The sequence below is a fragment of the Eupeodes corollae genome, chromosome 1 (assembly GCF_945859685.1).
Source record: "Eupeodes corollae chromosome 1, idEupCoro1.1, whole genome shotgun sequence".
Taxonomy (NCBI): Eukaryota; Metazoa; Arthropoda; class Insecta; order Diptera; family Syrphidae; genus Eupeodes; species Eupeodes corollae.
Window position 1 is genome coordinate 157,261,459 of NC_079147.1, and position 23,944 is coordinate 157,285,402.

The 23,944-nt window shown below is 36.3% G+C and overlaps 1 protein-coding gene across 2 annotated transcripts in view; it reads right to left on the minus strand.

Moving 5' to 3' along the window:
* Window positions 1-3,188: 3,188 nt before the first annotated feature.
* Window positions 3,189-23,944, minus strand: part of LOC129953191 (PP2C-like domain-containing protein CG9801) — a 95,699-nt gene continuing 74,943 nt past the window's right edge. For both annotated transcript variants that reach the window (XM_056066084.1, XM_056066094.1), the window contains exons 2-5: window positions 14,987-15,241; window positions 13,979-14,913; window positions 4,508-4,822; window positions 3,189-4,440 (exon numbers count right to left, since the gene is read on the minus strand). In XM_056066084.1, the coding sequence (XP_055922059.1) occupies window positions 3,503-4,440; window positions 4,508-4,822; window positions 13,979-14,913; window positions 14,987-15,120 (2,322 nt within the window). In that variant the 5' untranslated portion in view covers window positions 15,121-15,241 and the 3' untranslated portion in view covers window positions 3,189-3,502. The remainder of the gene's footprint in view (window positions 4,441-4,507; window positions 4,823-13,978; window positions 14,914-14,986; window positions 15,242-23,944) is intronic.

Below are 23,944 nucleotides of genomic sequence, written 5' to 3' on the forward strand. Positions count from 1 at the left end.
GAATGAATCCGTTTTTAACTGCTTCAAGCTAATAAAGAAAGGAAATGAAGCAAACCTTAAATTCATTTCATTTAAAATTAGAATTCCTGTAGAATATGCACAATATGTGTTCAGTTCTTCTTTTTGGCAATATGGTATTAAGATTCGTGAATTTGATTTCATTCCAAAACAACCTGTCAGGGATGGAGAATCAAAGAGCTATCCACTAAGTCAAGCTTCTCCATCAAATGCTGCAAATACTAATACTTTGGAGATTTATTATCACAATGCCAGTGGAATTCGAACAAAAGTGCCTGCATTATTTCTTGCGTCAAGTCATGTTGATTATGACATCATTATTATTGTTGAAACCTGGCTATGAAGCGGAATCCTAGACACAGAGATATTTGACAATTCATACATGGTCTTCCGAAAGGACCGCTGTAACTCTGCAGAAGATCGTGGAGGTAATAGCTGCTGTCCGCTCTTGTATATAGTGCAATATAGTGACTCTCCCCATCACAGATGTTGAACAAATTTGTTTTTCAATTAATCTTGAACCAGGTATTTTTATGTATTTTATAATTCGTTATATTCCACCCAAAAGTAATATTGAAATTTACGAAAAGCACTTGGCAAACATTGATTATGTGAATAACTTAAGTAACAACTTGCAAAAAATGTTGCGGATAGTATGCTTATACCTAGTAATTTAAAAAGAGATATTGAAATTTCCTTTATTGATCACCTGTATGCATCTTAACTAATGCTTTTTATTTATTTGTGCCTTTAACCAAAAAGAATGGATCCAAACCCTCTTGTTATAACAAAAATTAGCTCATCTTAAAAATAAATCTTTCGCCAATTTTAAAAAATCAAATAGTACGGACGACAAAAAATTTGTCTGTAAATTTCGTAAAGATTTTATGGTGCTTAGAAAATTCTCACACAGAAATTATATCTTGAATCTGGAGCTTGATTTAAAGAGCGATCCTAAACGGTTCTGGTCGTTTATAAACTCTAAGCGAAAATCTCTTGGAATCCCAAATTCTAGGAATTTCAATAGCGATGAATCCACTGATGTTCATAAAATTTTGGAGCTTTTTGCTCAGTTTTTTGATTTCAATCTAAACTTTTCTCAACCTCCTCGGAACGGCCCTAAGGTTGATATTGGAATACATTTGGAATACTCTTATGTTTTAAGCGCACTTAACTCTCTTAAGCCAAATTCGAATCCAGGTGTTGATGGCATCTCTGCCATAATATTAAAAAGATGTTATAAGTCTCTTTGTGCACCGTTGCTTACAATTTTTGAACTCTCTTTGTCATCTGGGATATTTTTAGATGAATGGAAATCTTCTTTCCTAATCCCCATTTTTAAATCGGGTTCTAAAAATAATATTGAAAATTATAGGGGGATTTGCAAGTTGGCCGCAATTCCGAAGCTTTTTGAAAGTTTAGTCAAAAACAAACTTGATTTTCTTGTGAAGAACATATAAATAGTGCTCAACATGGGTTTCTTTCGGGAAGGTCAACTATAACAAACTTGACATGTTTCTCATCGTTTGTTGTTGATGCTATCGAAATTAGAGGTCAAGTTGATGCTATATATACTGATTTCAGCAAAGCTTTTGATTCGGTAAATCACAGCATATTGCTTCTTAAACTAGATGCTTTTGGAATCCGTTCAGTCTTACTCAAATGGATTTCTTCATTTCTAACTGGCAGGGTTCAAAAAGTAAAGATTCAGGAATATACTTCAAGATCAATCAAGTGTACGTCTGGTGTTCCTCAGGGTAGTCACCTTGGTCCATTGTTATTTATATTATTCATTGATGATATTGTCAACAATGTCAACTTTAGCAAATGTCTTATATATGCCGATGATCTCAAATTATTTTCAAAACTAACTTGTGCAGATAACTGTCTCAAGCTGCAAATGGATCTGGATAATTTATCTCACTGGTGTAACTTAAACGGTTTAAATCTAAATATAAGAAAGTGCTTCATAATTTCCATCTCTCGAAAACTTCTTACTTATGAGTTTATCTATTCTCTTGATTCCAAGCCTCTTCAGAGAACATTAAAAGTGAAAGATTTGGGGGTTCTTTTTGACTCTTTTTTGACTCTAAATTTTCTTTCTCTCTTCAAATTGATGAGATTTTTGCTAAAGCTAACTCAATGGTAGGGCTCATTAAAAGGAATTCCGTTGATTTTTCGGACCCATACACCCTTGTATCATTATATACTTCTCTGGTCAGGCCAAATCTTGAATACGCGGATATTATCTGGAATCCTTGTCAACAAAATTTATCAGATAGAATACAGAGAGTTCAGAATCGCTTTACAAGATATGTATTTTACAAAATGCGCTGGAATTTCTATCCTTGTTCCCAAGCTAGGCAAAGCTTTTTAGGATTGCATTATCTGAGAGCCAGAAGAACAACTCACGATATTGTTTTTGCGCGGGATATTCTTTGGTGCCACATAAGATGTCCAGAATTACTCTCCTTTATATGTATATATGCTCCAACGAGGGCATTGAGGGAAATATCTCTTCTTTTTGAGTCTAGAAATAGAACGAACTAAGGAAGTAATGAACCATTTTCAAGGTCAATTAGAGAGTTCAATAAAATTTATGATTACATATGTTGACTTACATATATCTCCCCAGAGAAAAATTTAAGAATGTATTATACTATTTATTCTTAAGATATTAAGTATTTGTTATTTATTGTTAAGTACATTTATAATATTCATTTTTTACTGAAATGTAATCTGTTAAGCTTTAAAGCTCCTAGAGGAAATAAATAAATAAATTAATTTTTAAAAAAATATCATACCTATATCGTAAGTTAATGGTAGCACAAAAATAAAACACTCTAAATATTTTACCAAAGTTAAAATTGCATTTTATTTTCTATGAAAAAATACATATTTTCACTACAATTGCATATCTGTATGTGTGTAAATTGGTATATAATAATTTTAAGTTTAAAACTTTTATCAATATCAAAGTTTTTGTTTTTTTTTTTTAAATTTCATTTTCATTCATAAAAAAGTTTTCTTTTTCTCCAATGAAAAAATCTTTATTCAACTTGCGTTGGAATAAACAAAAATAAAAGCTCATTTAGTTTCTCTTTAAACAAAAAATAAAGCAAATGTGATGTTTCAAAAATGGGAAATATAAAAACAAAAACAAACAAAAATCTTAGAAAAACTTCAGTTTATATCACAAAAAAAAAACAATAAATGAAAACATATTAATAATAATAATGATTGTAAACTACGAAAGAAAAAATATAAAACTTAACATGATTAGCGCATAACATCAATTCATTCTCACATTATACTAAAGCTATGAGTTACTCTTTTCTTAACTGCCAAAAACTTAATAATTAATAAGCTCTCAAAGTAGAAACCAAATTTTAGTTGATTTGAGGTGATGTAAATTTAAATGTTATAAAAGAAATGCAAACAAAAATTATCTTTACTTTTAATTAAAAATAGAAAAACTGTGCATTTAAAAATTCGTTTCTTGAAACTCTTTGGACTGTAGTCCAGAACCAATTGTATAAGCCACGACTGTAGCATGATCTAACTTCCCTGGGAGCGATGAAAATGCACTACTATCGACAACACGCTTTCTGGCAGCACGATGTTGCATTCGGTTTAGTTCGACTTCACGTTTGATTCCATCTGGACTGGTTGCTAATTTGTAGAATAGTTCACGCTGCTCCAGAGTCTTTCTTCGGGCAGTGGTTATCATTCGAACAAAATCTATCAGCAAATGACATAGTCGACGTGCTGATGAACAGGGACAGAAGGTGCCACTTGTGCCATAGCTAAGCAGGTCTTCTAGACGGTACAAAGTTAAAGCATGTCTCTGTGGACCAGTTACCAGAGGCAAGCCAAGTATTGACTTTGGTACTTTTACAATTGGCTGTGTCTGTTGAGCACGTGACTCGATAACGGTATGCGAACGCATATATTTGGGGCGGCTTGGCACACTAGAGACACTTGAGGACTTTTCAAGTTGTCCTCGCGGAGCTACATTCTCCGGCGAGGAACTTTTCTTTGAACGTGGTGGGCGAGACGGAATTGTAGATTGGCCAGCATTCATACTGCAAGACATCTTATTAGTGGTCGGTTCTCCGCGATGCAAACGCGAGTAAATAGCTGATGCACTCTTATTTTGTCGTTTGGGCGCTAGTACCCCAAGTGAACGTTGGCTTTCGTATTTGGAAATTTTACTTTCTGGTGTCCACGCCTCTGCAAATTTTCCAACCACCGGATCAAAATTGTCACTTATTCCATCTGAAGTAAGAAAAACTATATCTCCAGCATCGACAACGGTCATAGAAAGTGTAAGATTGCTAAGTTCTGGCTTATTGCCATCGGCAGGACCAAGAGCACCCAATGCATCACGCATATCACGCATCGAATGAATATCATGACAAGCTTTGAAAGAGAATAGGAATTTTTAAATTAGATAACATTCCGAAAATGTTGTACAAATTTAATTTACCCTGTGTAAATTCCCGAACACCATGCTTCTTTGAATATACATAACCGAGAGAATCTCCAACATTACACGCACATACAACATATTTGCCGAGATTTTCTTCAGCTAATGGTAAAACAACAGCAATTGTTAATGTACTTAAGGCCCCACCAACTTCTAAAATGCACCCATGTCCTTCCCATAGACTTCTTAAAAGCGATACAAAAACTTCTGTGGTATTGGTAGCTATGCATTCTTGAGCCATGCCAAATACAGCTCGGTCCAAATAGTCTAGGCATCCGTGAACTGCAGAACGTGCTGCTAAACGAGCTCCATCACCTTTAAAAAATATAAATACAAAAAAAAAATTAATAAATGTATGGCTTTTGGAATATTGATCTTAAAAATGGCACATTAAGAGTTTTTAGAACATAAGGATTGTTAGCCTTTTTAATAATATAGTCAAAATGTTTAATAAATTTGTTTTGAGTCAAACACGATCCAAGGTCAGTAAAACTTGACAAATTACAAGAAGGTGACAAATTAATCGCACAGTTAAAGACAATCACAATTTTTTATACTTGTCAATGTTTAAAACTAAACAATTAATATTGCACCTTGTCCAGAACCTGTAATTGTCTTATTGTAAAAGATAACATGTTTTTACGAAGTTGATTGTTTGAACATTTTCTACATCATCGGCATACATAAACGACAAAGAATTAATAAGGACGAGCGGCAGATTGCTAATTAATAGTAGAAATAATAATGGACCAACGTGACTACCCCGAGGTACACCAAAGTTAACAGTAGAACATTTAACAGCAAAACAATTTTTTCAAACCCTTCAATTAACAATGTTGTAAACTGTAAGAAATTTGTTATTATGGATTTGTTTTTAACAAAGCCATGTTGGTTGTGACATAAAACGGAGGAACGGTGAAAAGACAGAATATCACAAATAATATATTCAATTGAAAAGTTAGGTGTAGCAGTTAGTTTATTGTGTGCAAATAATAGACATCTTAATTCAAAAGGATAAAATCGTCCACAGGTTTTTATTCTTAAAACGCACCTTTGTCTACTAATTCCTACTCTCACCTCCCCGCAGTGAACATCGGGTGCCTTGTTAATTGAGAATAAGAAACCTCTCCTTTCATCCAGGAGGCAGTGGAGAAATTCTCAAGATGAATTCAATGGTGGCGGCTACAGTTCTAGTTAAGTTGAAGTACTTACTGAACACCTCATAGGGCTACTACTACATATTTAGAGCTCAGGTCTATAAGAAGCGGTTATATCGGACCTTGGATTTTAAATCAAAGACCTGGTTCTTCAGCTAGAAGGTTGTGGGTCAGGGTTACTTCCTAACCACGTAAAGAAAACTCAGTTGCAAAGCATTAACAAGCCTCGGATATGGACGGATTTACTGTTGACAACTCACGGGAATTAATTAAACCTGCAGTGGTCGCGCACCAAGTCGTCACTTGGATTACATAATATGTAATCCATTTTTAAAATAAGAATAAAACCAAAATGCTTTCATTTTTTAATTGTTTTTTCGGCTTTAAAATGTAATTACATATTATATTAAGTAAACCAATTAACTGTTCTAACTATTTAACTGTAAGTTCTAAAAGAGACGAAAAATCCCCATCACTAGTTTTTAAGAAATACTCCATTTTGTATGAGTGGATTACAATAGTAATCCGCACGACGACTGCAGGGTTAAGGACAACGAACTTCTGAAATGCACGTGGAATGTTAGGTCCCTTATTAGACCACGTGCAGCCGAAGAGTTAGCGAAGGCCCTAGACTGCTATAAAGCAGACATCAAGGCCATCCAGGAATACGATGGCATGGGCGGGGCAAAACGAGGATACAAAACTGCGATATTACCTATGGTGACTGCTACTAGAAAACCGCCATTGCTTATTTGAATGCTTTGTTATTGGACAATAAGTCTTGTGCTATAGGTCCATCAACGAGCGCCATCCACATCACTGCTATATTCTGCAACATTGCAACTTTAGCCTATTATGCGCACACGCCCCCACAGAAAAGAAGGATGACAACATCGAGAATATGTTCTTCGAGCGCCTGGACAAATCATATAACCAGTGTTCTAGGTACGACAATAAAAATGCCCAGCTGGGAAGGGAAGACATCGTTGGTGGAATAATAAGGAAAAACAGCCTGCACGACAACATTTCCGATACGGTGCGAAACGTCATGTAAGCCAGTACGCGTTTTTCAAACCTCAACAAGCACAAAGGTACTTGGAGTTCTCCTAATTTATCTACTATCGACCAGGTTGACTTTATTGCGATCGATGCGACACGAACTTTCCGAGGAGCTAACTTCGACTCGGACTACTACCTTGTTGCAACCAAGGTAGTTCTTCGGGTTTCCAGACCCAAGTCAAAACAGGGAGATGCTGGGAGAAGATATGTAGGAGTTGAAATACTTTAATAAAATTAATGACTAAATTAAATAGAATAATGAAGACACCATCCAGTAACACTTCGTTTTACGATATTTGGTGTATGCACATACATATGTACATTACATATGCTCAAGAGAAAACTCTCATCCTTTTAGCAAACGCTCTTAATAAGTTTATTTTAATGTGAGTTATTAAATAAAAAGCTCAACTCATAACAGCATAATCGAATGATATTCGATTTTGATATTCTGTAACAGTTGATTTTGTTATATAATTTGTTATATAGTTTTAAGCTTAAAGAGTTTTGTTAATTTTAAGAAGTTTAGTTCGAATAAAGCATCCAACTGATTAACTTGTCTTCTTTTTTTTATTTTTGCATGTGATTTCATTTATGAGTTTTTTTAAGTTTAATATTTTTGCATGATCGTTTGAAGTTTTGCATGATTATTTCAAACCCGAATTTAATTTAAAGTAAATTAAATCAAGAATAAGCCCTACAATCTTTCAGAAGTGAGATAGTGTGCCGACATTTAACGTATATTTGCATGCATATAATTTTTTTATTAAACTTGCTTGTTAATCTTTTGTCGAACTCGAATTAATGAATATGGATGCTAAGACACGTGCATTAAATTTTGTTGAAAATGCCAATGTACAAAAACTGAAAACGAAATTAGGCGAAATGGGCATAAAAAATGCACTTAAATCTCGTTTACACGAAGCTATCACATCTTTTGAGACTGACCGTATTGAGGAATTTTTTCCTGATGACGACAATGAGGAGGGTGACGAACACAGTAATGACGATAACGATGATGAGTTGGATGAGGAATCTGCTAGTGTTACTTTGCGCCTTGAGAAACTGCGTGAAATTCTTAAAAAGAAACAGGAGATTTCTGACCTGGAGCGACGCATATCTGAGCTCAACGGTTCTGCACGTGATGCGCGTCCTAGTAGTATGTATTCAGCACGTGACATCGAGGACTCGCTTCCAACATTTTGTGGCGACGATGACTATCCTATCAAAAAATGGGTCGAGGTTGTCGATGACGCAATTATTACTTACCGCTTTAGTGAATCAGAATCGTTTATTTATCCAAAAAGACTATTGAAAGGCACGACAAAATTGTTCCTAAGGTCAAGGTCTTTCAAGTCATGGGGCGAGCTCAAAGGTGCTTTGCTTAGAGAGTTTCATAATCATACGACAGCAACAGACGTCCACAATGCGTTGCGCAATCGCAAAAAACGACGGGACGAAAATTTTTTGCAATATGTCCTTGCTATGCAAGAAATTGCGTCGTCAGCGGAGATTGACGAGCAGGATGTGATAACGTACATCATAAAAGGTATTCCCGATTCGCTGTTCAACAATCAGTTAATGCTAACCGCCAACACCGTTGCTGAGCTCAAAGTTATCCTCAGAAAGTATGAAATGAAATGAGGGCCGAATCGCAACCAACAACTTCGGGTTACACCAGCAAACCCTTTCAGCAAGCTAAACCTTTGTTACGAATTGAGTCTAAGGTAAAATGCTACAATTGTAACGAAGTTGGCCATATTTCAACAATGTGCCCAAAGCCAAAAAGGGAGAGAGGTTCGTGTTTTCGTTGCGGAAAAAAGGGACACGTTATCAGTGTGTGCTCCGAAAAAGCTTCGGTCCTGGTTGTTCAAAATAAGGATCCATTAAAAGAATCTACGATCTCCACTTTGTTAGCCGATTTTAAAGGAGTTCTCGAGTTTGAGTTGAAATGTTCTGAAGCTGGATCTATCCAAGTAAACATGCATCTACCAACTATAATTGACACAGGCAGCCCGATCAGTTTTATCCAGCAGCAGTTTGTCCCACCTTGCATGATGACAGCAATAGATGTATGTACGCATAATTTTGTTGGGATCAACAACTCAAAGATGAATGTATTAGGTAAATTGTTATGTTGTGTTAAATTTAAACTAAGTTATGTAAGTTTATGTTTTTATGTTGTGAGCGATAAGACAATGGAAAATCCGGTAGTATTAGGAAGAGATTTTTTGCATAAGGCAAATATAAAATTAACGGTTGAAGAAAGAAAGGAAGAAAATTTTGAAAACGAAACTAATATAGATAATGATAATGACGATGATTTTAATTTCGAAATTTTAAAAATTGATACATGCGATACGCGCGATGAAAAGACTTGTTTAAATATAAATGAAAATTTGAGCTATGAGGAAAAACTTAAGTTAGAAAATATTGTTTTTGAAAGTATTAAAGATAATCAAAATTATGCGGATGATTACGAAATGAAAATTGTTTTGACGGACTCTAACAGTCCTTTTAGTTGCGCACCTAGGCGTCTACCATACGTTCAAAAAATTGAGTTACAAAAGGTTTTAGACAATTTGCTGAAAGAAAACATCATTCGAGAAAGTAATTTTCCATATGCATCCCCGATTGTCTTGACTCGTAAGAAAAATGGTTAAATGCGTCTATGCGTAGATTATCGCCAGCTAAATAAGGTGACAGTCAAGGATAATTTCCCGTTGCCCTTGATAGAAGATCATCTCGATAGACTTAGGAATAAGAGGTACTTTACGCTTCTAGACCTTAAGAGTGGTTTTCACCACGTAAAAATGGATGAAAACTCAGTCAAATTCACCTCTTTTGTTACGCCTCTTGGGCAGTTTGAATATCTGCGTATGCCATTTGGGCTAAAAAACGCACCATCAGTTTTCCAACGCTATATAAATAACATTTTTAAAGAACTTATTAATTCTGGAAAACTTTTAATCTACATAGATGACCTACTAGTGGCAACTGAAACAAAAGAAGATCATTTGTCGGTTTTGAAAGAAGTTTTACACGTTGTTTCCGAGCATAGCCTACAATTACGCCTTGATAAGTGTGTTTTCATGCATGAAAAAATTAAGTATTTGGGATACGAAGTGTCTGCAAATGGAATAGGTCCTAACGTTGATGGCTTAAAAGCTGTAGCAGATTTCCCACTTCCTACAAATCCTAAAAAACTGCATTCTTTTTTAGGCTTGTGCTCCTATTTTAGGAAATTTATTAGGGATTTTCCCTACTTGCAAAACCGCTTAATGATCTTTTAAGAAAAGATACACAGTTTGTTTTAGGCGAAGAACAAATTAAAAGCTTCAATACGTTAAAAGAAAAACTATTGCATGCTCCACTTCCTAGCATTTATAACCCTTATGCAGACACAGAACTCCACTGTGATGCTAGCAGCTTGGGCTTTGGAGCTGTGTTGCTGCAACGTCAACAAGATAAGAAACTTCATCCCATCTTTTTCTTTTCTAAACGTTCAACTGATCCTGAATCTAGATATCATTCATATGAGTTAGAGACCCTTGCGATTATTTATGCGCTGAGAAGGTTTCGCATCTATCTAACAGGTATTCGCTTCAAGATCGTCACCGATTGCAGGTCACTTACTCAAACTTTAAAAAAAAAGATTTTAAACCCTAGAATCTCGCGCTGGGCATTAGAGCTTCAGGATTATGACTATGTCATTGAACATAGAGATAGTAAAAGGATGAACCACGTCGACGCTCTTAGCAGGTGTCAAAATATTTTGATAGTTGAACCTGACACGTTCGAGCACGCACTTGCTGCAGCCCAGCAAAACGATCCCATTATTAAAAGGTTGGTTGAGATGTTAGAAAAACGTGACAGTTCCGGCTATGAGCTTATAAATGGCTTACTTTATCGTAAGATAAATAAAAAGTCTTTTTTTTACGTTCCATCATCAATGGAAACCAATGTCATTCGTACGCATCATGAAGGCTTATGTCATCTTGGTGTAGAAAAATGTTTCAATTATCTAAGACAAACATACTGGTATCCAGGTATGAAGGATAAAATTAAAAAGTTTATTAGCTCTTGTTTAAAGTGTCTATATTATTCGCCTACAAGTGGCAAAAAGGAAGCTGAACTCCACAATATCCCTAAGGGCGACAAACCTTTTGAAACGCTGCACATAGACCACTATGGACCATTGCCAACATCTACAAATAATAGTAAAAAGCACATATTTGTAATAGTTGACGGCTTTTCGAAATATGTAAAACTGTATGCCGTTAAAAGTACGACCACCAAGGAAGTGATGCAATGCCTAGAATCCTATTTCTCTTTTTATAGTAAGCCAACACGGATAGTTTCTGATAGGGGGAGTTGCTTCACCTCGGACGATTTTGCTAGTTTTTGCGAAAAATACGACACTAAGCATGTCAAAATTGCAACAAGTTCACCTCAGTCCAACGGTCAAGTTGAACGAATTAATAGGTGTCTTACTCCCATGCTATCAAAAGAGTGTGAAATTGATTCAGGAATTTGGGTAAAATCCTTGCAAAAAGTTGAGTTTGCGCTTAATAACACTGAAAACAAAAGTACAGGTAAGAGTCCCAGTATGTTGCTTTTTGGAGTTGCTCAAAAAGGTATTATTAGTGACAATGTTAAGGAATTCTTAGATAAAAATATAATTGAACATGTACCCAGAGACTTAGAGCAAATTAGAAAGGAAGCAATTGTCAAAACCGTAGAAAGTCAAAATCAAAACAAAATTTATTTCGATAAACGCCATAAAAAACCGCATCAATACAAGATTGGTGATTTTCTTCTTATTAAAAATGTAGTAAATACACCCGGCTTAAACAAGAAATTTCTGGCTAAGTACAAAGGGCCATTTGAAATTATTAAGATTTTGCCAAATGATCGTTACATAATTAAAGACCTAAAAAATTTACAAATATCTCGAATTCCTTATGAAGGAGTTTGCTCTCCTGAGAACATGAAACGATATATTCATAAATAAATTTGTATTATTTTGCATGACCTTATTGGTTTTTCCTTGTTGCCAAATAACGATCTGTGATTTTTTTTATTTTCGTATACCTACAAAAAAAAAAATATAACAATTTGCATGTATTGATTTTACTATTGCTTAACTCGTGATTTTTGATCTTTTATTTTGTTGGAAACATTTAATTTATATGCATTTATATGCTTTCGAAAAATAAGAATTATGTGAATATTTTTTCACTTTCATTAAAATCTAATTTTAAGTTCATTGACTTATCGCATGTATGTTAATACGTATATTTAAAGAAAAATTTTGATTGTATAAAAAAAAAGATTAAGAACAAAACAAAATAAATAAAAGGTACATAATGCTACTACTCGTATAATTGTAACGCAAGGAAGTAATGAAAAAAAATTAAATTAATATGTATTATTTTAAAGCTCAAATAAATTTATAACAATGTAAACATTGTGTGCATAAACCTTGAATCGAGGACGATTTTCGGTCAGAATGGCCGAGTTGTAGGAGTTGAAATACTTTAATAAAATTAATGACTAAATTAAATAGAATAATGAAGACACCATCCAGTAACACTTCGTTTTACGATATTTGGTGTATGCACATACATATGTACATTACATATGCTCAAGAGAAAACTCTCATCCTTTTAGCAAACGCTCTTAATAAGTTTATTTTAATGTGAGTTATTAAATAAAAAGCTCAACTCATAACAGCATAATCGAATGATATTCGATTTTGATATTCTGTAACAGTTGATTTTGTTATATAATTTGTTATATAGTTTTAAGCTTAAAGAGTTTTGTTAATTTTAAGAAGTTTAGTTCGAATAAAGCATCCAACTGATTAACTTGTCTTCTTTTTTTTATTTTTGCATGTGATTTCATTTATGAGTTTTTTTAAGTTTAATATTTTTGCATGATCGTTTGAAGTTTTGCATGATTATTTCAAACCCGAATTTAATTTAAAGTAAATTAAATCAAGAATAAGCCCTACAGATACAACGTCGAACGGCTACAATCGCCAAAAGATAGGCCAATTCTTCTCCGACCAAGTTGCAAGTAACTTCTTTCAAAGTTCTCTGGCGCCAACACAATATGTCAAGAACCAGTGGCAAAATTGCCATGATGTAATCAGAGAAGCTGCCTCTGACTTCAAAGAAGGGAAAAGAGGGAGCATGAGAAGCGTGCGGTCGAAGATGTTGAGAGGTTCAAAAGCATAAATGAAGTACCAAAGTTTTATTAGCAGCTGAAGCGAAATTCAAACCGAATGCTGCAAACACAAACGTGGAAACATCAAAGTAAAACCGCAGTGAATGCTGAGGATACGGAAGGACTACTTCTGCAGCCTGTATAAAGGCGACGACAAAGGAATGCATTCTTTATCAGTGTGATTTTAGACCAGGAAAGTCTACTGTCGATCAAATATTTACAAGGTGATGCGCTGTCATGCGATTTCTTAAACATCGGCCTTGAAAGAATAATGCAGAGCTCCCACGTCAACACTAGAGACACTATCTTTCAAAATTCTGTCCAATCACTAACATATGCTGATGACATAAGCGGAAGAACTCAGCGTGATGTCAACATGGATTTTGTGAGTATTGAGGCAGAAGCGGCAAAAATGCGTTAGCTATTAGTTGTGGAAAAACAAAGTTCAGGCTGCCATCAAGAAAGTACCTACACTACAGCACTGACGTTTCGGTCAAAACGTCACCATCGACAGGTGTAACTTTAAGATTATTAAGGCCTTTGTGTACCAATGCTGGGCTATGAACGCAGAAAACAACACCAGCACTAAGAACAAATGAAGAATTACTCTTGCTAAACGCTCTTTCTTAGCGCTAAGAAAGCAGTTGAGTAGTAAAGCACTTTCTCAAGAAACAAAAGTGTTTCTTTATAAGACCCTTATCATTCCCGTTCATATGACAAAACCAGATGTCAGCACCTTTTGTCGTTTCGAGAGAAAAGTTCTTCGCGGGATTAAAGGCCCCGTATGCATAGAAGGTGAGTAGAGGAGAAGATGGAACGACGAGCTGTACTGGTTTGGTGGGTCGGGCCCTAGTTAACATAGGATTGTAGCGCCACCTTAACTAAGTAAATAAGTTTGAATTTGGGTTAAAAAACGACTAATTAAAGTAATTATCCAGAAAAAGTTAAACATTACACAAAAAATAACATTTCAAACTACATAAATAACTATTTTAAAACTCGTAACTGAATAAAGTATACTAACCCCAATTAACACCATCAGCTAAGGCCATTGCAGCGGCATTGCCACGCACAACCATGCCATAACAATCAGCAATGGGATTCCCCATTGGTTCCTTAGTCAACATATTATTCTCATACAAAGACACAGATATTCCATAGGCACTCTCAGATTCCATCTTCCAATTTGTGACTCCTGCAATTGGCTCCACTACCGAACCGTTTTCCATTACTAGAGCCTGATTCGAGACCGCTTCGCGTAACAAACGTGATGAATCATCAAGTTTCTTCTCAGTTTTTTGTGGTTTCGAATCATCAATTAACGGCGACGACGTTGAGATCGTTGTCGTTGGTGTTTTAATGATACCATTATGGCCTTTCGAGATTCCCTTAAAATCAGTCTTTGCGTTAACTATGTTCTTGTTGTTGCTTTGCTCCTCGTCGGTGGTTAAAGCATTGGTGTTGGTGGTGCCATTTTGAGAGGCAGTGTTTGATTTTGTTGTGCTGACCATACTAACGACAATCGTTGTTCCTCCTTTGGCATTGTTTTCACAGTTAGTGGTTGTGCCGGATTGTTCGACTTTTGAATTCCTTCTGGAGCGTGTGTTGGCTATTACACTGCCACCAATACCACCACCACCACTAACAGCCACCTTATTAGCATTTTGATCTGATCGATATTTCGATGCATTGAACTTAAATTTATTATGATTGCTTATGCTTTTGCGCACTTCCATGGCATCATTATCCTGAATTGTATCAATGAAGTCAATATCAGAACCAGCACTTAAATGTAGCTTTGATCTTTTGATTCCAGTTAGGCCATCATCGGGACCGGTACAAGCTGATGTAATGGTATGCGCACCGGTGGGATATGACGACAGTGCAAGTTGAGGCATATCGGACGGATTTTGACCATTGCTTACTTCTGGGCCAGGTACAAATATTCTTTCCATTCGACTTGAAGAGAACAAAAAAATAAAGAAAATAAATTCATGTGTTTTGGAATTTTAATTACAAACAATACACTCACCCCTCCAAGTACTTTGTAATGAAACCACCTTCATCTTCTTCGGTCTTACGAGGACTCCGCGGGCCATCTCTCGAATCGGCAATGAAGCTCAATTGACGAAAGTATGTTGTGACCTTTTGCCTGAGTGATGGCATCGTTAGGCGGTCTTTTTTTTAATTTCCTTCAGCTCCCTCTGATGATTGATCAAACTCTTGGATTGGAGTTCATTCACATGACCGGCATCATAGTATACTTAATTGATTGGTTGCATTGAATCTAAAATGAGACAAAGAGCAACAAATTTCGAGTTAAACAATAAACGATTTTTTATTTTTTATACTGAGTCTATAGTCTTGTCGTAAAGGAGCTTTTAATTATTATTTTCGAATTGGAAGATGAACAATTTAGTGAATGCTGCTGGGGGTTTCTTTCTTTTCAAATGCTTCAAAGTTCAAAAAAACATTACAAAGGCAAATACAACAACAGAAGAAAAAACTTATTCAGATCTGAAGACAGTCTAATTAAAAATGAGCAGCAGTTGGAAGTAATTATTGGGATGTGGGTGATGCATTAACTTACAATGGATGGAAGGAGATGTATTGTTTAGTTTAGTTAGATGGTCTCTTCAATTATGGTATTATTTTCTTGTTTAGGCATTCAATTTAAATTTATGTCCCAGTGAGGGTTCAGCTCTAAAGTAACTTGGGGCAGAATTTAATTGTTTGTTTGCATGATAATTACAAAGTGAGTTCATACATACATAGAAATTTAATTTTTACCTTGCGTGCTATGGTTCGAGTGGAATTCTAAGGGTAATTATTTTGAAAATGTGCCATGATTTGCATGGACATTTTTATTATATCAACTATATATAATATAATATTGCTTCTCTTCTGCGATATTTCCTACTTTTTATAGATAGCATTAAAAACCCTATGGACGGGCTACTAGGTGACTTTAATTTGAGTTCTAGATATTTTTTGGAGCAAACTTCATGTGGAATTTAAAGTCAAATATGGGAAAATTTAAAATTATGTGTGTCATCACGGAACATTAAGTTCATGAATGTTGAGATTCTCAGGGATAAGTCATACACACAACCTTGATGTAGAATCTCAATCTTTAAAGTATAGAACATTGAACAACATCGGATTTAAACAACATTTTGTACAACAAATTATTTATTTTGGTGACCTGCCTGTTGATTGCCTTTTACTTTGTTCAGGCCAGCAGATTAAATTTCAGTCCCGACGAAGTGCTTACTTTGCCTCTCCTTGGAACAGTGGTTTCACTTCTATGGCGAGGGCGGATTTACTATTGAGTAAATCCGTGTTTGTAAAGTACACATACATATTTCGAGTGTTGTGAGATCGGAAAAATTTAATGTCTTTGTTTTTTGCCTCAGCTGCTCAATAGTAGTATGGTGTCTCTTCTCACGATCTGACCTTCATGTATTAAAACTTTGTGTATGGAAGCTGGCAATGAGTGCCAAGGTTATTCGGCAACAATTTCAAGAGCTGTGTCTTGAAAATATTTTTCAAATGATTTTGCCTTTCAAGGAAACTTGCCAAAGTATTTAAAATAACAGCACATCTTGTAATAACTGACGATTTTACCCTAGTTATCTGGAAAGTAACGGAAGCCTTGATTCGGTTTGTTTTCTTTCCAATTTCTTTGAACTCATTTTGAAAAAAACTTTTTCCTTGTCTTTAAAAGAGGTTTTTCATTAATTCCGGTACGCCATTTTTTTAAAATCCAAACCATAGGATGGATAAATAGATAATTCAAAGAGTCTTATCCACATATTTAGTGAAGATATGCCAAGATCAAGGGCGTCCTAGTTAATTGTTCTGTGCAGTGATCTTTGAATGTTATTCGGGTTTGTGGGCTTTGCTTGGAAAATGAAGCACACATGTTGCGAAGACCTGTTGCGAAGCAGTATTATAAATCTTGCCGTCAACCATTGTCAATTTTAGGATATGTTCAACGGTGATCGAACTGTCTAATATTAGTATGATTAATTTCGTCAAGGTAGGTAGGTAGGTAGAAATGACGATCTCAAGGCAACCTAGCCTGAGATCCAATTAGAGCTGTAGTGCGCCGTTTTGATACCAAAACCTCGTTTGAAATTTGATTGAAAGGGATAGATTTATAGAGAAGCTTCATAGCGATTATGTTAGAGCCATTTTGACGCATTGAGAAAAAAGATTAGGTCTCTAATCTTTGTCTCAGATAGCTCATCAAGTTCGGGAAAGAATGCTTTTCCAAAGTATTTCATTCTAGTGTTTGCCAAAGCAGGACATTTGAAGAGAAAATGGATTATCGTTTCACTTTCTCTTTGGTCACTACATCTACGGCAAAAGGTGTTGTAAGAGATACCCAACTTCTTTGCATGAACACCTATAGGCCAATGCCCGGTACAAACCGCAACAATCCTGGCTATGTCTTGCCTTGGCCTGCATAGAAGATCGTTTGTACGGGTTTTATTAAAGGTGGGACATATCTTCCTATATATACAGATGTAGTTGGGTAAATTGCTCTTCCTTCGGTTTGCTTCAGTTTGGTAGATAGAAAAGATTTTACCCTTCATAGCACCAAGAGGAATGTTAACCATTTCCGCAAGTGAGCTATGAAGGGCCGATCCTTGACTGGCTAGCTCGTCAGCCCGTTCATTTCCCACGATACCATTATGGCCCGGAACCCAGATCAGGGTGACACCGAGGTTAATATTCAGACTCGCAAGCTCATTGCGACATTGCTGGACCAATTTAGATGAGGATATGGCCGAGTTAATGGCTTTGAAAGCTGCCTGACTGTCTATAAAGATAGCCGCATTTCGGTTTTGGTTTGGGCTTTGTTTAAGTATCTTACATGCCTCCCTTATTGCCAGCAGTTCAGCCTGAAAAACGCTAGCAAAGTCAGGAAGCCTAAAGGATTTAGCTACATTTAGGGACTCAGAAAAGATCCCAGAACCAACTCCGCACTCCATCTTTGAGCCGTCAGTAAAGATGGTTGTGAAACCTATCGACACGATTTCATCCTCCCAATCTTCTCTCGATGGGAAAATAACCTTAAAACCCTTACTAAGGTTCAAAGTAGGAGTGCAGTAGTCAGTGTCTACCGAGATAATATCTGAGGGAATTAATTTCGTAGTGTTACTGTGACCATAAGGTTTTGACAACCAGCTATTTGATTCCTTCAGCCTAATAGCTCTGCAGGAAACTGTGTATTTAATAAAAAGGTCGATTGGTAGAAGATCCAAAATAACGTTTAAAGCGTCAGTTGGGCAAGTACGCATGGCCCCTGTGGTGCCCACGCAAGCTGTTCTCTGAACCTTCTTTAGCTTATTAATATTATAGGCTTTGCTAAGAGCAGGCCACCACACAATCGAACCATATGTTAAGATTGGGCGTACTACGGCTGTGTACGTTCATAAAATCATCTTCGACTGAAGTCCGCACTTTTTGCCGAAAGTTTTGCTGCAGGCGTAGACGGCAACACAGGCCTTCTTAACGCGTACTTCAATATTTAGTTTCCAGTTTAGTTTAGGGTCGAGTATAACTCCCAAATATTTTGCACTGGAAGACAATGATAGGATTTGACCGTTGAGTCGAGGTAGCGTGAAGGGCGGTACTTAAGTTTTGGTGGTAAAGAGCAATAGTTCAGTTTTACTTTGGTTAACTCCTAGTCCACAACTAGTGGCCCAGTTGCTAACTTTCTTCAAAGCTGATTCTGTGATTTCACTAATCACAGAGGTGTACTTTCCTGACATCAATAGCACCAAATCATCCGCGTACTTCACTCCACATCTCTCTAATTTAACCAGAATTGTATCCATGACCAGAAGCCATAGACGAGGCGAAAGAACACCGCCCTGGGGTGTTCCCCTACTCACGTGTTTTGTTGCGATTGTATTGCCTAGAGAGGCTCGAATCTTGCTACCACTGAGCATGGAAATAATCCATTCTCGAATGAAGTCTTCTACACCGAACTTAACGAGCGATTCTTCTATGGATTCTGTAAGGACGTTGCAACGTCCGTTGTTAAAAGCACCTTCTATGTCTAGGAAGGTGGCAAGAGTAAATTCTTTATAATGGATTGTTTGTTCTACAGTACGCACTACCTCATGGAGGGCAGTCTCCGTAGATTTGCCCCTAAGATAAGCATGCTGAGAGCTTTTGAGAGGTCGTCCAACTAGGATTTCTCTAATATGGTTATCAAGAATGCGCTCCAAGGTTTTAAGCACAAAAGATGTTAAGTTTATTGGTCTGAAATACTTCGCGGATTCGTGAACTCGCCTTCCCACTTTCGGGATAAAAACTACTTTGACCTGTCCCCACGACATGGGCACATGTTTGAGTAGGAGACATCCTTTGAAAATGCAACTTTTGAAGCATAACTGGCAGTATGCCATCCATGCCTGGAGATTTATATAGAGAAAAAGTATTGATGGCCCACAAAATATTTTCTCTGGTTATAACGGAATTGACTTGCTCCATATGAGCTACGTTTAGCTCTGTGGTTTCAAGCGATTCGGGGTTATCACTCTCGCAACCCGGAAAGTTCGTCTTCATCAGTAGGTCAAAAGATTCGTCAAGTTATTTATAAAATTCTGCACATATTTCTGTTCAGCTTTTTTGAGCTTTGGCGTTTCTTTTTTTAAATAAAAACGTGTTGGTCAGCGATATCCTGGTATCAGTAAAGAAGTTCTCTTGTGAAAAGAGCTGTTCTGTAACATACGATGTTATGAACATAATTGCATCACTGAATTCGTCAACCAAAAGTTTCTAAGCATCATTTTTATCCTTATTTTGATTTATTTGGAAATTGTATGAAGATTTACACTGCTTCAAAACTCCAACAATGTTTTCATCGACTTCACTTATCTGGATAATTCGTCGCCCCTTAGTTCGAGATAAACTTTCTTAAAATGGCATTTATAGTCTGCCGGGATTATTTGGTGTAGAACGGAAGTGAAGCCAAACGATATTCGTAGAAAGAAATTAGTCTTTTTTTCAGTGGAAGGACTTACAAAGCGTGTTTATCTAGTTTTTGGACTCTTTATTTTCAATTCAGTAATTTTTTTTTTTTAAATTGACCATGTTTCGTTGGATGTAGCAGCACTTCGACCTTTCTTCGCAGAATGGTCACCGGTTATTCTTATGTATTTTTATATACATAACAAAGCTAAAATGTTGAGTATGGAGCTTTTAGCCTTACCTGGGATAGGTTATACAGATTGCACTCTTTGTAACTGAATTTAATTTGCTAACAAAACCGAAAATTCGCCTCGGGTAAGGAATGATTGTTGACGACTTTTGGCTATTGCTATCACAAAAAAGATTGGTATAGGTTATGGAGGTTAGCACTCTTCGTAACTGAATTTAATTTGCTAACAAAACCGAAACTTCGCCTCGGATAAGGAAAAATTGTTGACGACTTTTGGGTATTGCTATCACACAAAGATTGGTTTTTGGAATTTGAAGACGCTGCTTAATGCAGGAAGCTTAGGCCCACACAAAGCAAGATTGCTTCAACTAAAGATAGAGAGTTTTTGCGTTATATGCTGGCTATCTTAGGGCTTACTGAAATTTAATGGTTGGGATCGGACAAGTCTCCAACGCGTAACACTGTACTTCTCTAGTCAGGGAAGACACTTTGAACGCTTCCCCAAAGTGTTGAAAAAAGAAATAATTATCAAGTTTTCAAAAAAGTAGACATTGGAAGTGTATTTGCGTTGGGCCTACAGTCTCGAAAATAGTATCGAAGACTGTCGACTAGAATGCGTAAGTGAATACGTCGAAGCAACACTTGACGCTACACAATTAGGATCTTCTTGCATTGATCGTATCAAAACCATGCGTTGAATATCGATCACTACTTCACTACTGTTTTGAGAAGGCTTTGACAGCTTCAACAGAAATTTTGTTTGCTTGGCGAAGGAGGGGTATGCTAGATAAACTCATTTCTATTATGAAGGTAGCTTATGAAAGTTCCAAATGTCACATTTTACGAAGAGGAAGGCTGTCGGAAGAGTTTGAAGTTCGAAAGGAGTCAGACAGGGCTGCATACTGTCGCCAATTTTGTTTTTATTGTTAATCAAATCAGTGATGTGCTCTGAGCAATCTTGACATGGAACGGAGAAATAAGATAGACTCTGACAACGCACCTGAAACATCTAGACTACGTAGACGATCTATGCTTGCTTTCTTATAGAATAAATTAACAAAATCAAATTACAACGAGCTTGACGAGAGAAGCAGAAATCGTGGGATCGAAAATCAATGCGGGAAAAACTCTCTGATAAACATTGCTCAACAACCAATACACAAAGTAGAAAGTTTTCAGTATCTTGGAAGTATTGTTTTAACCGAAACATCCCGTTCGGGATGTTGTCCATCATTTAAAGCAACAACTCTATCAGCTTAAAAAAAGCTATGACCGTTCCGCTTAAATTTCCATTAAAAAATTTTATACGGATACAGATTTTCAATAATAGGTATTTAAGAAACATCTTACGGAATTTATGTGAATTTATATGAAAGAGCGGAAGGGAGCTCAAACCCATCAACGGAAAAGGCACACGATGGCGCGTAGGAATAGTAAAGGCCCTATATTTCGCTAGTGATAACCCACGAACTTTATATCTCTGAGGACGTAATTAACTAAAGCTAATTATACATGATTGGAAGATTTTCCAATATTCGCCGAACTGTCAAAAGTATTCGAATAGCATCCAATTAGGTGAAAATTGCTTATTTTTCTATTGAGCAAAAACGGCCGTTTACGGTTGGTTGATTTAATCCCAATATTTGAAAATTTTGTGTTAAAAAATCGGCTGACATTTGACAAGCTTTTTGTCTTCAAATTAAAAATTGTGTGTTTACATGGTTGGAAGACCTTAGAAAACAAAAAAATTGGTAGATTCATCAGAAGGTAATTTTCTTGCCAAACTACGTACAACCTGCATCCCAGAAACATAATCTGGTCATTATCTCCTGGATAAATTGTAAAGTTTTTCCATGTGCTATTTCCTTAGCAAGAACATCATTCAACATCCAATTAGTGAACAATCGTCCAATTTTTCAAAAATGCAAACAATTTTGTGCTTAGACGAAATTAAACGATTATAAGAAGTCGCCCCGTTTTTATATAAAATTGGTCAATGTTTGGCTGACAATTTCTTGTATCACTTTTAACAAAATTGGGTATTTACATGGTTGATAAAAAACTGGTTAAAATTGTTGTGTCATTATTGGAAGATTTTCCAATTGTCTATTCTTAGCTTCATTTTTTTAACAGTGTCCTATCGTTGGGACTGGTATCAGTCTTAATCTTAGTATACACGATTGAAAGATATTTTAAAATTTTCATTCCTTCGTTAAAGGAAAATCCGCCAGAGAAACGTTCCATGAGATTAATTGTGTTTTCCACTTGATTTCACGCAAAAAAACTTTTTGGACCGAATCAACGCCTGCGATATGCTGCTAAAACGGAACAAACTCGACTAACGACGAAAAATGGATCACATACGATAATATCAAGCGAAAGCGGTCGCGGTCGAAGGCCGGTGAATCGTCCCAAACAGTGCCCAAGCTGGGATTGACGGCCAGGAAGGTTTTGATATGTGTTTGGTAGGTTGGAAGGGAATCATCCACTATGAGCTGCACCCATTTCGCCACACAGAATGAAAAAAGTCATCCTATTGACTATTTTGGTAATCAATATGACTATTTGGTAGTCAATTTTCAGCCGATAGCCGCGATAGTCAATAGAACAATTTTCGGTTGTCAATTTTGGGATCCGAATTTTTTTTACAATTTGGTAGTCAATATGACAACTGCGATAGTCAACTGCAGTAGTCAATACGACAACTGGGTTATTCAATATGACAACTGCGGTAGTCAATGTAACAATTCTCGATAGTTTATTTTGGTAGTCAGTAAGACAACTACGGTTGTCAATATGACAAGTGCGGTAGTCAATACGGCAGCTGCGGTAGTCAATATGACAACTGCGGTAGTCAATGCGACAACTGCGGTTGTCAATATGACAAGTGCGGTAGTCAATACGACAGCTGCGATAGTTAATATGACAACTGCGGTAGTCAATACGGCAGCTGCGGTAGTCAATATGACAACTGCGGTAGTCAATGCGACAACCACGGTAGTATGACAATTTTTTTTGAAAACCGAAATCTACTTTGACTAGTGGGTGGTAGTAATATAACAATCCTTGATAGTCAATTTCGGGTAGTCAACATGACAACCAAATTGTCATATTGACTACCGAAGTTGTTCTATTGACTACTTTTGTTGTCATATTGACTACCAATAATTGATAATCTAAAATTGTTCTATTGACTATCCAGTAGTCAATTTTTAAAAATAAGGTTGTCATATTGACTATTTTGGAGTCAATGCCACCATTTGGCCAAATTTCAGGTTGACTATCGACGATTGTTAATATGACAACTTTTTTTTCTGTGCAGACAACTACTGCAAATAACTAGACCCGTGTAGTGTTTCAACAGGACAACACCAGACTACACACTTCGTTGATGACTAGTCAGAAGCTACGGGAGCTCGGATGAGAGGTTTAATCGAATCCACCATATAGCCCAGACATAGCGCCAAGTGATTACCACTGGTTACTGTCGTTGGCGAACGAACTTTTTGCTGTAAAGTTGAACTCAAAAGAGGCTTGTGAAAAGTGGCTGCCCGAGGTCTTCGCAAATAAGGAGGGGGTTGTTATGAAGTTGCCGTCTAGATGGAAACACATTATCAAACAAAACGACGCATATTTGAACTAAATCCGATCAATATAACACTTTTTATAAAGCATTGCATAAAGAGCAAAAAAGCGGAAGGTGGATATTTTCCATTATATTGTTGCGTACCAATTGATTTTGATGCAAATCAAACAATATATGAAGACAAAACTTGACTAAGAAAATAGACACATGATGCAACTTTATAG